This window comes from Diospyros lotus, chromosome 9 (assembly GCF_014633365.1).
Source record: "Diospyros lotus cultivar Yz01 chromosome 9, ASM1463336v1, whole genome shotgun sequence".
In the NCBI taxonomy this organism is placed as follows: domain Eukaryota; kingdom Viridiplantae; phylum Streptophyta; class Magnoliopsida; order Ericales; family Ebenaceae; genus Diospyros; species Diospyros lotus.
This window is the reverse complement of record NC_068346.1, coordinates 7,511,241-7,529,622: the sequence shown is the minus strand read 5'-3', so window position 1 is coordinate 7,529,622 and position 18,382 is coordinate 7,511,241. Positions and strand designations below refer to the sequence as shown.

General features: G+C 39.2%; 1 protein-coding gene across 1 annotated transcript in view; it reads right to left on the bottom strand.

Moving 5' to 3' along the window:
* The window catches only part of LOC127810625 (cleavage and polyadenylation specificity factor subunit 3-II), an 87,733-nt gene that overhangs the window by 28,791 nt on the left and 40,560 nt on the right, over positions 1-18,382 (bottom strand). Inside the window, 3 exon segments of the mRNA XM_052350194.1 lie at positions 4,826-5,407; positions 9,928-10,469; positions 13,748-13,844. Of these exon segments, the coding sequence (XP_052206154.1) occupies positions 4,826-5,407; positions 9,928-10,469; positions 13,748-13,844 (1,221 nt within the window).

The window sequence follows — 18,382 nt, the reverse complement described above, 5'->3', positions numbered from 1 at the left end:
GGGACTAGTGGCAGCACTTGCCTTTCTTACCTTATTTTTCCTCCCTTCCCGTGTGTAGGTAAATACCATTTCTGTAACTTATCTGCCTCAGAAAATCTTAAAATATAAGGTTCTCAGTATCATTAATATGGAAACACAACAGCAAAATATTAAAAGATAGGGAATTCTATGCCTGTCCCAGTGTTCCTCATGATAAACCTTTCGGGCCTGCCAACTCAATATGAACCACAGGCAGAAATTTCTGCATCTCTCTTGGTTTCTAACTAACAATACACTTGTGAAAGAAATTTGATTGCGGTCCTCCCTCTAACGAGAGACTTGTGAAAGACTCCTAATGTTAAGCTCTCCTGTGCTTGTGCACTCATATCTTCATCTTTGCCAATTCATTTTTGGTTTCAACCTTAAAGTGCCATATTTTTCACAGCATCTTTAAGTGAAAGCATTAAGCTAAACAGCCAATTTTCAGAATTGGGCTGAATGTAAAGCCACAACAAAAGACTGCAAGGCAAGGGAAATTCAAAACCTGCTTCAAAGTTGGAACCAAAAAGGCCAAAGCGAGGGCATTAGCTCACCTTGGTCGATTGATAATCCCAGCAGCCCCTTCGACATCCTCATTGTTAGTATCAATGGCACCCAAATTGGAGTTAGGTCTGGGGGCCTCGACATCCTGGAACCTCCTTCGGTTCCTTCTCCGGTACCCCAACCACACCCGAACCACACGCACCATGCACAATAGTGCATACACACACATCCAAACCCTAATTGGCATGTTTGGCTGCTCTGCCCCTGTGCAAACTAGCATCACCACTGACACCATCATGAACACTAGGTTTAACACAACATCCAGCACCACCATCGGCTTTGAGAACATCCAGTTCTCCCACCAAATTGCCATCTCCCATGCCCTCCACCCTATCGCCCACCCCAACATCGCCACCATGATCATCACTGTTGGCCCTACCTCCCCCTCCCCCCTTGGAGTTAACAGTGGCACATCCGCTGTCTCACTTGTCTCCGCCATCAGGAAATTCTGCAAGAAAACTCAAGATCCCTCTTTTCAACACAGAAAGGAAGCCATTTGATTTCTCTTGCAACGCGTCTTCCTGTTTGGGTTAAAGGGTAGATGGGACAGCTATCTAGAGATGGAAGATTAAAAAAATTTGTCACTTTCTTGCATTTTCTTCACTAGTCAGTAGAGTTTCCAGCGGAAGGTAAAGTTTTGACTGTGGTAAGGTGTATGATGGGGTTAATGCATCTTCAGGATTTGAGACTTGGCAGCTGTTGATTTGAAGGAGTCGTGGGTTCAGTTGATGATTTCCAGGGGAGTTGTGTTACAAGATGGGCTGCAATGCAGGAAATCACTTTTCACCCACCACTCAACGGGGTCTGCCGTGGAAAGTGGGAGATGGGAAACACGTGAATTGGATGGTTCAAGGGGTAAATAATACCATGTGATGATCATTGGTCAATATCATGCAACTTTTATGTTGTTCACAATTTGATGCAACCACTAGCTTTCAGGTGTGCCCTAAGCAAACTGATTGGACATATATAATAGCTCACAAATGAAATTCACCTAACAAGAATAAAAAAAATAAAAAATAAAAAATTGTGTGTGGGCTTTTCCCTTAGGGAAGTTTGAACCATAGTTGCAGACGAGACAACTACAGTCTCTTACCACTAGGTCACCCTGTGGGGTTTCATACACACTCATTTGTTTCACATGGTTGGGAGATAACTTGCTTTTCATAATAATTCTTTGTTTATACGTGTGAGAGTACAACCTACTTGTACTTGTTGGTTGGAATCAAGTGCATAATTATGGCTTGTTCAAATCTTTTCAAAGCTGATGAAGATAGGAGTTACTCAAGCCACCTCTTAAGTAGAAAGTCATCCAAATTAGTTTAGTATGATAATCAGGTAGACTAGATTGTAGTTTATTGAGTGCTTTATCGAGTTCAAAATTTTCAATGAATTTCATTTGGTGGTCAGGCAAAGTAAGAAGGTTTACTCGTGAGAAAATCTACTAATGCTTAATATGAGGTTAAAGGAAAAGGTGGTCATGAAATTCCACAGAGAAAATATTATGATATTCTTCAAGTACCTGACAGGTTTCTTTGGTACTACCATCTGAATGTCCCCAGGAACTTCCTTAATTGATGTAACAGATTCAACTATTACCTCATGCTCAAGTCTTTTTTGGTTAAGTATCTGTAATTCCTTTTCTTGTATGACTTCCTTAATTTGTGATCACAATCTTCATCTAAACCACCCAATTCATTACTATTGTGGTTATGGTTTTGTGCTTTTGGCCGTTCTTCTTTGTTTACTTTTTTATCGTGCACCATAATGAAAGTAAATAATGGACAACTAGCAATCATGTGGCACCTCTATAGTTAAAGCATTACGATTGTGCCTCGGCATTTGAAATTCCACCTATTTCTCCTTTATGTTCTTTTGAAGGTGATATACCAGGCGAAAGAGGACATAGCATTGACTTATTGTTCATAAAAGAGGTATGTTCCTTAGGGGGACAATTGCCTCTACAGCTTCTATAATGGGTTCTAGAGGATTTATGCTTTTCAATCCTAGAAGCTGATGCAGCAAACTGAGTACATCTAGCCTAGCATTTAAGTGATAAAGACCTTCGTCTAGTTGTTGGGATTTGGATGCTAAAGGTAGACTCCATTGCATTGGTAGGTCTAATTGATCTCAGCATTTTTTTTCTTCTTTTTTGTGTTTGTTTAGTTATTTATTTATTTATTTTCCCAATAACTAGTGGGACCAAAGCTAGACACCACCAATCACCAAGGAAGCTCAAATAAAAAGTGAGGACAATGTGCGGATGGCTTGGATGATGGTTATTTGTGTATGTGGGTATGGAATATATGTGCTAATAGGTTGAATGCGGTTAATGGGGTTGAAAATATCAAATGCAATGGGAGAAATAGGGGTTAAAAGGAAAAAAAATAGGTCTACTGGCATAGCCTAAAAAGGTGACAAATAACAAACAAAAATTAATTAATACTAAATTAGTTAACAAAAATTAAAACCAGAAAAAAAGGAAGAATACAACCTGTTTACAAGGTAGCCATGTAGAAGGATCTAGTTGCAGGTTGAATTATATAAAGCCCTGGGTTAACTAGTTCGTTAGTGGAAGGGGGCTAAGCTAATAATAAAACTTGGGTTAGGCTCAAGTTAACGGGCTTCTTTGGAGAAGATTTTTCTCTGGGGCTCGGGTTACTATATTGGGTCAGATAAGATGGTTATTTGGGCGCTGATCTGGATTTGGGTACAACTCAAACTATTGAGTAGTTGGTTTGGTTTCTAGAAGAACAACAGGCAAAAGGCATTGTCGACTGGAATAGTAGCAGGGATCAGCAACCGAGGGACTTCTGACCTTGCCAAATGCATTGACTGGGCTTGCCATCATCGACGAAGGCTTCCAGGGAGATGGTGGGATGTCAGCGAGGCTAATGGTGATGCAAATATGGGGTTCTCAACGGTTCCAATGGCCTCAACTACCGGTTGCATCTAGTGAAGGTTGTGGCAGATTTGTTGGTGACTGATGATGGCTTTGCTGAAGTCTTTAAATCATTGCAAGGATGTCAACAAGGGTGTTGATGGGGTTTGATGACGTTGGAGTGAGGTTCTGATGAACGAGCCAGGATCGATGAGGCTCTCTGATGATATGACAGGACTTTTGGTCGCTAGTGATGCTCTGTTGTGACTCCAGAGGCAATCAATGATCTTGGCAAGGGACAAGGGTGGCTTGTTTTGATGGTTGCTATAGTTTCCTGCTATTGCTGTGTACTGATGATAATGAAGACTGTTGCGGCTGATGTTGCTGAGGCCTCCAATGAGGATTATGATGGCAATGGTGCTCTGCCAGAATGATGATGATGGTTAATGAAGATGAATGTTGTTGATGTTCTGCAAGATGGATTGAAGAAGTGCTATGCTGAAGGTTTTTTGCGAGTGAAAGGTGGCTGCGCCACAGTGAGGAGTTGTTGTATTGCTGGAATCTTAGAATTGATGTTTGCTTGCGTACCACTTTGATGTGAAACAACCAGAAAATTGTGAAAGAAGAAGAAAAGAAAAATTAGGGGACAAAAGAAGAGAAGATGAAGAAGTTTGGGAAGGGAAGACCTGAGAGAGAGAGAGAGAGAATCATATTCAATAACAATCAAAAGCATTACCACCGATTGCATCATAAGCCTATTTATATGCTAAAATCTTAAATAGAAGATAATTACCATAGTATAATTATCACATCAAAACAATAAAAGACGAAATCTAAAAAACTAAAAATCTAAGTTCTAAAATTCAAATAAAACTTAAATCTTAATATCAAACATTAAATTTAATATCTCTCATTCCTCATCATTCTAGTGTTCATCATGATAGTGAATTCTTCACATCTTTCAGTGTTCCTCACGATAAACTTTCTAGACTCCATGCCTGTCTCGTTGCGATGAACCAATCGCAGGAATTTCCTCATTTGTCAGTTTCTAACTAACAATACACTTGTGATAGAAATTTCATTGCGGTCCTCTCCCTAATGATACGCTTGCGAAAGCCACCTAATGTTAATCTCTCCTGTGTTTGTGCACTCATCTCTTTGTCTTCACCAATTCATTCTGGATTTCAACCCTAAAGTGCCATATTCTCCATAGCATGTTTAAGTGGAAGCATTAAGCTAAACCGACAATTCTCAGAACGGAGCTGAAATCAAAGTCACAAGAAGAGACCGCAAGACGAGGGAAATTGAAAACCGACATCTGCAAAGTCAGAACTAAAACGCAAAAGAAACAGCATTAGCTACCTTGATCCATTGCTAACACCCGAAGCCCCTTCAGCATTCTCGTCGTCAGTATCAATAGCATCCGAGTTGGACTCAGGCCTGGCGGCCTCCACATCCCGGGACCTCCTCCGGTTCCTTCTCCGGTACTCCAACCACACCAGAACCACATGCACCGCACATTGCAGCGCGTACCCGCAGATCCAAACCCTAACTGGCACGTTCGGCTGCTCTGCCGTCGTGCAAGACAGCATGACCACCGATACCACCACGAACGCCATGTTCCACGCCATGTCCAGCGCCACCACCGGCTTCGAGTACCCCCAGTCCGCCCGCCGCTCCTCCAGCTGCCGCGCCGCCGTCTCCCGCACCAGCATCGACGGCCCCCTCCGCCCCGTCGCCCGCCCTAGCAACACCGCCAGCGACGCTGTCCTCCCCTCTCCCTCCTCCCTCCGCCTTAGCAGCGGCGCGGCCGCAGTTTCCGTGGTCTCCGCCATCGGAAAATTGAAATTCTACACAGAAAAACTCAAAACCTCTCTCTTCAACGCAGAAACAAGGAATCCTTCCGAAACCATTTCAATTCTCTCTCTCTCTCTCTCTCTCTCTCTCTCTTTCGCTATGTGTCTTCCTGCTTGTGTTGAAAGGTAGATGAGACGGCAATCCAGAGAAAGAAAATTAAAAATAAATTTGTCACTTTCTCGCATTTTCTCCCTCCAGTTGAAGCACAGTTTCCAGCTCACGGCAATTATAACCTGCGGTGAGGTGTGCGATGGTCTTGACGTGCCCTTTAGGATTGAAGGCTTGGAGGCCGTCGATCTGAAGGCGTTGTAGGCAGGCCGCTGACTTTCAGGGGAGTTGCGTTATGATATGGTGTGCGTAGCAGAGAATCATTTGGCACCGGCCATTCAAACGAGAAACGGTTGAATTGAATGGTAACAATGGTTGAAGGGGTAAATAATCCTCTGCGATGATCATTGGTCAATATCTATGCAACTTTCAAGCCGGTCGCACACAATTTCATCCACTCAAATATAACTATTATGTAAAATGTCTCTCTTATTGCGTACCCTTCGTACATCAATGTATCTCAACTAATCAAATTGAGTTTTTGCCTTATTGTCAATCTATTATTAATCATGACATTTATATTAGTGTATGTATATATCACGTTAGTTTTCCTTTTGTCTATTTAAAAATATCTCTAAACATGCCGTCAAGCAACATAATGTCGGACCTGACTTTTTGGGGCTCTGAGGCGAAACGTGAAAATGGACCCCTAATTGTATAATAAAATATAAAAAATAAATAAATAGTTATACCATAAGAATAATTTTTTTTTTAAATTACCAATTAAAAATTACCATAAACGAAACGAGACGAATGATACTACCATAAATGAAACGAAATGAAGAAGTAACTAACGAAATGAAGAAACAACTAACTGCTGAAAGTTGAAGCAGATCTAGAGTTAGAGCATTTGAGAAGCAGATCTAATTTGATGACCCAATCCGCAATCAAGAGGTAGCGAGCCATCGGCCACAACCCACAAGGGCGAGCGACGGAGGGCGATGGCGAGCCAGCAACCGAGCAGAGTAATAAGAGGTGATGCTTGTTGGGCAAGTGCTCGAGCAGCGAGCCACCGGCCACAAGGGCGAGGCAAGTCGTTGAGGACGAGCCATCGCCGATCGAGCAGTGAGAGGTGAGGGCGAAGGGCGAGGAGTAGTAAGAAGAGAGAGAAGCAGCGAGCTATCGACGACGAAGCAGCAGCGAGAAGCGAGAGCGAGGGCGAAGGTGAGGCGTGACGGAGCCAAAGAAGTAGGGCTAAGGTAACGAGTGAAAGAGAAAGGGGGAGAAGGGTCGCGAGAAGAGAGGCGAGGCGCGACGGAGCCAAAGAGGAAGGGTTAGGGCAGCGAGCGAAAGAGAGAGAAGGAGAAGGGTCGCGAGAAGGGGGTGGGCGAGCGGGCGGAAAAAGTATAGAGTCTGAGTTGTGAAATTTCCATGGGCCTCTAGTTGTGAAATTTACATGGGCCATTTTCAATTTATGACCCCCTAAATTGTTGAATTTCCATGGGCCCTGAGGCAGCTGCCTTATGGGTTTTATGGAAGGTCCGGCCTTAAAACAACAAAACTAATATAGGAGAGCACTCAAAGACATTTTGAAATAATAAAAAAATTAAAAATATCTCTAAATGAAAATAATGTACAATAATTTTTTTCATTGTGAAGGTTTACACCCATTTATTTCACACGCATTAAAAAGGCCTATGAAAAATAATATATATACAATGAGAAATATAAAATCATTGCAATACATCATCATTAAATATATATTATTTATGAGCCCCGCCATGCTTTTTAAGTGTAGTCATATTTGTCAAACTTACATCTAATGTTTTGGAAAGAAAATGATCCCAAATCATAAAATAAAGACAGTGAAAATGACAACTTATTATTCCAACATTTGCATGCAAGACATTAAATTTACCTAAAAGAATCTATAAATTGTATTATTCGTATACGCCACTCAGGTGGAATATTTTATTCAACAATTCAACCCGATAAGGGTTACTTCTCCCTTCATGGTTATCTAAATCATGTAGGCTATAGTTAAATGCAAAAAGGGCCCAATACCTTGATGTGACTAATTCCCCGGAGGATACCACAATGCTTCCGAAAATACCGGGCTATGGCTGTCTATGTATATATTTAATTATTAATTTTATAGGTATGTATTTAATTATTTTTTATATTTAATTACCGATAAATCGGGGAGAGTTTAATTTAAAAATAAAAGATTAAACTCATTTTTTTAAATAATTCTAACAGAATTGATAACTATAATTTTTGTAATAATCAGTCTTTTTTTTAAATTTAAATTTAATTATTTATTCGCTATTCAATATGTTAATCGAAAACAGTTTTAATTTAATGTACCGTCATTCAATGTGTTAAAAAATAATTAACACATTAAGTACGTCACTTGATAAAATAATTATAATTTATTTATTTATTATATTATATTTATTTATAAATAAATATTATAAAATTTATAATATATCCATTTAAAGATATTCATTATTTTCTATTTATTATATTATAAATATAAATTAAAACTCTTAAACGTGAGTCAGAATAAGTTTTCAATAATAACAAAATTTTAAAAATATAAATTTTAATTTATTCTATAATCTTAAAAATATGATACCTTAAATATTAATTGGTATTAAAAAATCCAAACATTTGACAATTTTAAATAATTTTTTATGAATTTATTAAGATATCATATTTTCAAGATTATCATATAATTATTAAAATAAAATTAATAATGAATTAATCACTACATTTGATTTAATGCATGTTTGTAAGGAAAAAAATTAATCATTAATCGACACTTGACAAAATACTTTGCGTGATTATCATAATTAATGTGTTATATATATATATAAAATAAAGATATAAAAATAAAATTTTAAATAAATAAATAATTTTCTATGACTTAATTAATAATTCAAGTTGTCTATTAATATTTTTCAAAAAACTCATACAAATCTTAGAGAAAAAATAACTTGACAAATTTTTGGAAAAAAAAAAATACAAACTATTATATTTTAATATAATATATTATATATTATTATATTATATAAAGATAAATTTTTATTTAATGATCAAATTTAATTAAGATTTTAAGTATTTATTCATATTTCTCGTAAATAATATTTATTTTTAATTGATTAACAAATTAATTAAATATTTAATATTTACATAAAAATGTATTTAAAATTTATTATTAATTTTACAATAATTAATACTTATTATTTCAAAATAATTAAAAAATTTAAATTATTAATGTAAATTATAAAATACAAATTATTAATGCAATGAATATTAAACGCAAATTATTAATACAAATTTTGGGGAGATTTTTTTTTTTTTTTCAAACTATCTTACTTTTATATATATATAAATTATTAATTTGTGTATTTGATAAATAAATGAAATAAGAAATTAAATAAAAAAAAAGAATAGGGAGTGGTTGAGACCAACATAATTTTTGAGATAAAATTAAAATAAAATAAATTATTTATAATATAATATAGAACAAAATAGAGAACAATGGTAGAGATGGCCTAACTAATTCAGATGATCCCAAAGCAGTTAAACAACAGCTAGCTATATGTTCCCAAAAAACCAAGCAATGAACACATGATCCAGGCCATCTTCTTGCAATGGGTTTTTATTCTGTGAAGATGAAACTACAGCCAGTTTGCCAGGTCCGAAGAGTAGGGGTTTCCTGCAACATCAGTAGTTAAAAACTTTGTCAAATTCTATCCAAACAACATATTTAGCCTTCAACATGAAAAAAAATAGGGCCCTGCGTGTATGAGGCCTCCCTACCTTGCCAGAGACCAAAGAAGGTCAAATTTGTGTACAGCTTCCCCTGCTTTATGTAAACATGTTACCACGATTCAAACTTGTTATGGTCATAAAGAAGAAGATTAACCGCTTCTGATGTGGCGAATAAGTAAAGCACATGCTTGGGGTGATATTAGGGCTATAGACCTTTTGTACTACATAGCACATGCATTTAACATTGATTTTGTAGAACCTTAATACAAACACAAAAAACCGTGTGTCAATTCACTTCTCAGGCTGAGGAAGAAAATCTAGAGATCAAAGAACTCAGGTTTGCTCCAATGATCGGACAGAAAAAGCAAAGCAAACTGAAGACAGTGATCTAGAGATAATAGCCGAGCCCCATTTGCAATATTTCCTGAAATAGATCATGATTTATCACCAAAACCAGAACACAGAAGGGCTTTTCAGCAATTGCAATAACCTCGCTGAGTTTCTGCATCATTATGTGTACAAGCGTGATTGAACACCCCTACTTGTCACTTAGCTCCAAATTCTTCATGATTGAAATGATCTTCCATGCAAGTTTGTCATCAGCTACAAACCAAGTGCAGCAAAAATATACTGTTGCAGATTTATTGTCCAACGAGTCTGTGGTTCTGTAAGGGCAGTTGTCACTCAAACAGACAGACACATATAAAGACTCTAGTTGAAGGTGTTCCCCGCAATCTTGGATGGTCCCTTCAGTGAATTCATCTGAAAGCTTAGCCAACAATAATTGAAGCCAAAGGTGACAGTTGGGAAGAAGCAAACTTTTTCTTGATGCAGGTTCCGAGCTTGTGATCTTTACTGGGCAACAGTAAGCAAATTGAATAACATGTTTCTTCCCTCCTAATATTTCTGGAAGCTCATCCTGGTGCACAACTCTAGCCTTCTGGCTTTTCTCAATTATTATGATCCCTTCTGCTACTCTCTCATCAGAAACCTGCAGCATAGATGCAGATCTTGTGTCTTCAGCACCTAAATTGTAATTTCCTCCATGCATATTTACGAACTTGAAGTTTGGACTGCAGGAACTTCGGACAAATGCATTGGAGGCATCTGCCTTTATATAGTGTATTGAAGGAATGCAGACTGTGTCATTGTTTGCAGGATCATAACACTGAATCCCTAGTTCAGATTGAATTCTTCCTTTAAGTAAAGCCATTTTAGGCTTTTCACCATGTACAAGAATCACATGTTTGGGTGAGAGGAACTTAACAAGATCCATAATTCCTTTAGCATCTGTATGAGGACTAAAAGACAACTGATGAATCTGAAAATAGCCAAAAGAAATTAGCATGTAAGAGCTAACAAACTTCTAACTCAAGTGGAGAATCTCAAAAAATAATAGATATTTTTGTTGAATATGATATCTTCATTCATGAGATTTTTCTTGAATATGATATCTTCATTCATGCCATCTCATGAAACTTTTCCATATAAAGATAGTGTTGGAACTTTATCTCACCATTTCCTCACTAGAGGGCTGCATCAAAAGGGCATTCAACATAAAATTTTGCTACATTGATCTTTTGCACGGGTTTACATTATCAATGTGCCTTTTAGAAATCAATTGACATTATGAATGTTGTGCCACCAAGCCTAATTTGATTAGGATAAAGTGCAGTTGATGATGATGAGGAGCATTAGACCTGTTTTCTCTTTTTTCTAGGTAAATAAGATTATACCACTAGGATTCTTATAATATTTGTGTTGAAGAATCAATCATCAATCAATTGAGATTCATCATAATCAATCTCCAGTGATTGTGGGATTAGTTTCCATGTTTATTGGTTGACTTTCTTGTACAGATTTGATTATGTTTCATTTCCTTATTGTTTCCTTTTTGTAATCTTTCCTACTTTGTAAATCTCCACTTGTATATATAGGGTGATCAGCACTATTGTATAAATACACCATCGTTGCCTACTGTTCTACCCTCATTGTTCCTAGGGTTCCTTGCCTTATTTCCTCTCGGCCTTAATCGCTGTTGTGTTGCAGGCCTTTACTGCTTGCACAACGCCGTCCTCGTGCACCGCTCATCTCCGACATCGCTCCTGTCCATCATCACTGCCGACATCGAGAAACTTCTTGGGCCGCTGTTTGGTCTTGCCCGTTCCTTGTTGGCATTAATTGCCACTGCTATGTTCCACAGTTTTGCCACTGTTGCAGTTCTGCAGAATGAGGCCATTCAATTGTAGGCCTTATCACTAGAACTCCGTCATCCTTGTGCGCGTCCAAAGCAGGAATATAAAGGGTCACAAAGCTGGTGAAGGGGTTTCCTTGATCTGTTGGCTGCATCCTCCACTGTGCCTGACCACTTCACCGTTGCCTGAGAAGACGAAGGGTCACAGATTTGTAGGTCACTACTACTGCAACTTCTTGTTTTCTGACAAAAACACTACCTGCAGTGGGGAAGACAAAGAGTCACTAGATCTGTAACTAGCTACCACTGCAGTTGCTGTTTCCGGCCTCACGGTGTTACTGCTCTGGCACATTGCTGCAACCTTGCTGTGAATATATCTTTAGTTCTTTTTTCGCTCTAGAATTCTTCAGATCTAGGAGGGCCCCACCTGTGATTTCCTCGTGCTGCTAGCAAAGTTAATCAGGTTGCTGACCCATCACCTCCGTCTCCTGTCCTGACAAGATGTCTTTAATCTCTGCAATCAGCAACCCTAGCCCCACTTTGGTTGATCCTAACACTGGTATGCTATTTGGAGCCACTTCTGGTTGAAACAGAATGGAATTGAAAGTGAGAGAGAGAGAGAAAGGAAGAGAGAGAAAAAAAGAACCTCATCCAAAATTAGATTGAGAAAAATCAGAATGAGTCTCCACACCAAATACAATAGAAAGGCTATCTTATATATAGCCTTGACTATCACTACTACAAATATTACTAACTAGCAATCCTCTACAACTGAAGCCACAGTCTAATAATACAACCAACCAATTACAAACACAACATACAGAATGATAAACGATATAAAAGAACAAAAGACTACAACTGATCTGCCTTAGTGTCTTCAACACTGGTAAGTGTCCCTCTGCTTGTTCCTTTAATGCTGATGGAAGTCCACATCTTACTTCATGGATTCTCGACTCGGGAGCAACCGACCACATGACACCGTGTCCCACCTTTTTTGAAAACTATAAACCTCTTTCGGGAAATAAGAGGATTGTTATTGCAAATGACTCTCATCTTCCAATTGTTGGTCAAGGCAACATTAATCTCATCCCAAACATCATATTGTGCAATTTTCTTCACGTTCCAAAGCCATCCACTAACCTTTTGTCCGTTAGCTAAGTTACTAAATCTTTGAACTGCAGAATTACCTTTTTACCACATACTATGTTTTCCAGGACCAGACTTCAAGGAGAAGGATTGAATTTGCTAAGGTTAAGGACGGACTCTACTATCTTGAGGCAGCACACACTTCTAATGGATCAGGGCAATAGTTGGCTCTCTCATCACAAGGTATCTCCTCTCATGCTACTACTTCCAAGATCTTACTACAACATTGTCAGTTTGGCCATCCCCCGTTTAGCCTATTAAAAACTATGTTCCCTAGAACTTCAAGGGCAATCTTTATTGTGAAGTATGTGAATTTATTAAACATCATAGAACTTCTTTTCCTTTGGTTAATAAAAAATCTGCTTTACTTTTTTCCTTAATCCATAGTAATGTGTGGGGACAGTCAAGGGTTCGCAATTGCAATGGGGCTCAATGATTTGTTTCTTTCATTGATGATTGCACTAGAGTCGCTTAGGTTTATCTCATGAAAGACAAATCTAAAGTTTCTACCATTCTTCCTAATTTTTGTCAAATGATCAAAACCCAATTTGAGATGTGTATCAAATGGTTTCGATCAGATAATGCCAAAGATTACTTCAACCAATGTCTAAATTAATTCTTTCTAAAAGAAGGCATTATTCATGAGTCCTCTTGTAAAAACACCCCCTAACAAAATGTCATGGTTAAACGGAAAAATCGTCACCTCTTAAATGTCACTCGTTCTTTGTTATTTCAGGCTGTTTCAATAGTGGGATTAAGGGTTTCTTCCTTCCTATTGCTTCTATCACATCAACTTTCCTTTTCTCTCCTTGTATTGAGGGTCCTTGCTCCTGTTTGTTTCTGATGATCAACACAAATGAGTGGCCCTCATTTTCATCACCAAGTTTTGACAACAATTGAAATTCATAAGTAGGTGTTTCAATGTGACTTTCCTTTTATTTCAGTGCTGTTTATTTTAAAAGGGATTCGAAGAGAACGAGCTTCATGGATGCCAATCCTTTTGAATGAAATCCATGCAAGTCAATCCATCTAGACTAGAGGCATCAACCCCTAAAGTTTGGAACTAAGGAACTACAATGCAATTATTAGGAATACTTACATGTATGCTATTCCAATTAACTCTTCCAAACAAAGTTCAATAATGCAAATTCAGATAATTAAATTGAAAATATAAAAATAGAAATAATACTATGAGAAACAAAAGGTGGGAACATAATGGTAAAACACAGTGTATATATTAGCAGGTAAAGAACGAGAACCTGGCATCTGACATCAATTTTGGTGTTCTCATCCAAGTCAATTTTGGTGGGTTTACCCGACATCAATCTGTGCCCTATGGTTCCAGCCACACAGTACCTGTCAAAAAATAATGAATAGGAATTGAAACCTCTGCCAATTATGGATTAACAATTAATTGCACCATACATTGGACCCCAAAAACTGGACATCACATTCTCAGGAACAAAGAAAGCAAGTTGTCGAGACATGGAATAAGATTTAAACATATTGGTTGACCAGGTAAACCTATATTCAACTGTTAGGCTTTGCTTAAGGAAATTTCAAGCCAAGTTGATGTTATAGATACATTAAAGGAAGTTTGCAGACATGGAATGGCTATTAGAGATGAAGGACGGCAAAAAAATATTATTTCATGGGAATAACAAACTCAATTCTCTAATATTGCATCTCTTTCTGAACAAGTTATAGTGCATATAGATGCCGGAAGTTATGCAGCTTAGACATCAACGACCTAACAACAACAACAACAATCACAAGCCTTAATCCCACTGGGTGGGTCGGCTACATAAATACCAGATCTCTAGCCATCTCTATCAATGGTTGAATCCTCTGTAAGGCAATTATATTATCTAAAAGTTTCCAACTAAGTTTTCTTTTGTCTTCCTCCTTCCTGTTTTGCTACAAACTTTCTCCAGTTCATCCACACCCCTTCAAAGTGCTTGTATTGGTCTTCTCCACACAAGTCCAGAACATTTTAATTGTGATTCCTGCATCTTATTTTCAACAAGTATCAGACCAATATTATTAAGTACGGTCTTGTTTTTTATTTTGCATTTTCTTGTATGGTGATACATCCACCGCAACATTCTCATCAGTTACGCTCATATTTTGCATATGATGGTGCTTAACTGCCATGCATTTTGAGTCATACAATAAGGATCATTATAACTGGTCAACAAAACTTCGTTCTTAGTTTTAATGGAATTTTATGATTGCACAGAATGTTGGACACCTCTCTAACTATCCTGCCTTCATTCTAGTTGTACCACATTCCATAATTTCCCTTTCTTTTTGAACAATTCATCTAAGATATCAAAATCAATCTCCTTTTGGGACAACATGATCTCCAAGTCTCACAGTTACATCAACCACCTAATACCTATAAATAGCTAACTAATATTTTTTGGTTGAAGAAACTATAGATTGGTTTATTTGGCAGTTTCTAAGTGCCATATTTACGTGGAAAAATCTTGATCTGTCCAAATCTACGACTTATGGAGCCAGTCATATTGTTAAGGTACATAAATACCCATCTTATAATATGCTATCCTTAGGAAATAAAGGAGTAAGGTTAGGAAACCAGAGTTTGGAGATGAAAAAAGTACGACTTCACCTACAGCCAGTGGTAAAAACCAGATGAACTTTGCAGGGTGGCAGTGGAGAGGCATAGCCATGTGTTCTTCAATTGTTCCTACTCTCGCCAGGTGTTGGCCTTTTTCCATTGTTCGAAAAAGTTTTTGGCAGTGACATCAATGGGAGACTGGAATGCTATGGGCTGTAGCTCGGTGGAGTGGTAAGAGGGGCCGTGGTACGTTGCTAACTGATTAGTTCTGCAAGTATTGGTATACTTCATATAGAGAGAGGAAAAACCAATGTTTCCAGTAGCAAGAGTAGTCCACGTCCCATAACACACTAGGTTCAGTGTGTCATCTGGGCATGGCTGGTGTCATGTGTCTCGGGTAAGAGGGGTGCTTATGTAATAAAGATATACTATGAGTAGAAGATAGTATATTAGGAGTAGGAATTAAAAGGTTGTAATTAGTTTGTTGCCGCTTTGGGAGTAGTACATTCCCAGCAACGGCATTCTGTTACGCACATGGGTGCTGGTGGCTGGCTTTATAAGCAGCTGTCTAACTCGTGAATAGGCATGAATGAATATTCTTAGAAGTTTCTATTCTCTCTCTTCCTTTCTCTCTTCTCCCTACTAATTCTCTCTTCCCTAAACCATTCGTATCATTCTATCAGAAATTCATAGTCAGCTCCTCGGAAGCTGACAGCTGGTCACCATTCCTTTTCCCTAGTCTTTTCAAAGTCACGCTTTGCAACACTTTTGGCAACTCTCAATCAACCAATTTTCACTTCTCCGCTGATTTCCTGCTGGTGCTTGTCATCTGGGTTTTGTCGTCACTATGGTCATTTGCCGAAGACATCCTCCGATCATTGTACATTTGTATATAGTTATTTTCTTCTTTTTGATTTAGAGGGTTTCTTTAGTAGTTTGTTTCTTGCCTCCCTGCTCTTTTGTTGTGAGTTGGGGTATGCCCCAATTTTTTATGTAGATGCTTCGGCGTTGGATTTTCGTTTTATCAAATTTGTATATAAACCCCCCCCCCCCAAAAAAAAATAAAATAAAAAATGATGAACTATATGTGTTGTGGCACTGCCCACTAGGAGAGTCCTCTCAAAGCAGGCAGTACATATTCATCACCTTGGAGGAAACAATTCCATTAACGAGAAGACCTTCTCAGGGTTAGAGCCCATCTCCCCTGGGAAAGCCCTTTGTCGCCCACCATTTACCCAAGACCAACTTCCTAAATTTGTATGATTCCCCTTGATCGAGCTTAGTAATCGAGAGGAATCTAGGGAGATATGTCCCTCGCCTACATTACCCCACATTGTCTCGTGGCAATGCGGCTCACTTATTCCAAGTCCACTTCCTTCCGAGGGGGGGGGGGGATTTCTATTAAAGGCCTTTCTATGCTTAACCCCGAGACAACACTGCAGATGGGGGAGACACACTGCCCCTTCTTGGGAAGGAGCACTGCACCCTCGCACGTGTGTGTCATGTGTCCCTGTCCCTCGTGCTACCTATAAATACCCCCCAAACTCCTTAGTTTTGAGACATGGAAACATAAGCAAGCATAGACACAACACTGCACCCAAGCCCTAGCTGCTTTTCATCACATTTCCTGCATGGCATTTCTATATTTTGAGTTGTATGAAGACTTGTTTTAACTTAAGTATCGAAGGACCCACATGGGAGAAATCCCCACATGCCACTTGACTGCTTCCTGTCTTGCAAACCCTCTCGAAAGACAAAGAGTCCCCTGCCGGCACTCAGCAATCTCAACCTTTCTGGCTCCCTGACTCTCCCCGCTAGTAGATCGAGCCTTCCCCGAGCTAGCGAATTGGGTCATTCCTGGATGACAGCCTCTTCTCTTGGTTCTCGTGGATTAGGTAGGGAGCCCAAGCAGAGCCTCCTTCTTGCTGCTCGATGAGTTTCCACACAACAAACAAATTTTAATTCTTGTATCCTAACAACAACAATTTGTCCCCGTCTATGGGAAACATACAAGAAGACAAAAGAGAGGTCCCCCCCCCCCCCCCCCCCTCCTTGCCCTCCATCAGAACCTTACCAAAAAGACCTAAGAGCCAGAGCCAATTCCTCTGGGACGACCTCTATCTTTGATAGCCAATATCATGTGAGGTCTCTGGAGCCGTTCTTGATGGGGTTACACTCTTAAGCCTGCTGGACCAGCATTCAAGGAGGAGAAGGGAGCTATGCATATCTTTTCCAAAAAACTCCCCAACTTCCAGACGAAAAAGATGCCCCCACAACTCCTCCTGGAACACCCTCATTTCATGTTCCAATAGCCAACCCAAGGGCTACCGGCGGACACATCATGGAACATTAGGATCTCCCCAAGTGGGGGACAAAGCTCGAAGATGGTCCTGTCTGGCTTGACGAAGTTTCTAAATTTTCTTCTAGCGGTCAACTTTCCTCGTTGCAAAAGCACTTGGCTATGGTCATAGGGCTCTGCCCTTCACCATCATCATCCCTCAAGACTACCCTAACAAATCACATGTGGAAGGAGGGAGAAGATGGTAAAGAAGGCAAAGAAGATACCCAACACCCCTTAGATTGCCAGGAAAGGGGGCTGCCTACCTTTGGTCCTTCTATGGGAGTACCTGTTCCTTGTGGCCACCCACAACCATTTCTCCTTCATATCCGAAGCTATGATGGAGATGGTGCACCAGTGTCCCAAAAGCTTGCGTACCTACCCACGAAAGAAGGTGTCTACCATGATGAAGATCTATCCAACATTATGACTGCTTCATCTAGATGGTAGACTACAAGTGAAAGACATCCGATAAGCGTAGCTCCCCAAGCAAGCATACCTCCTTCAGTCGCCCCAGATAGACTCACTCTCAGTTGTCATTCTAGAAGAAGAAAGTACTTGAAGATATGTTTTATTCCTTTAAAACAACGTTGTATTTGAACGAAGAAGCAAAGAACAATTGTGGGAATAAATGAGGGAACGTTTAAAAAAGAAACTCCAGTAAAGTTTTCCCATGACTGTAAACATACTTGACATGAAACCACCAGTCTCCCTAAATAATTCCAAGACATCGGATGTAATCTTCCTTCCCGATGAGTAAACTACAAACGAAAGGCCATTTCCTCGGGGCAAGCATCAATTGTGCTCCGAGGGTGAAGCTCACAACTATGTAAGGCTATTGAGCCCCTTAAAAAAATATATATATAGAAAAGGGAAGACGAGAAGAAAGAAAGGCTCATCTCCTCCCAAAGGCACCGCAAGTACGAACGTGGGTCACCCCCCCCCCCCCCGGGGCCATGAAGGCTCATGACTTGG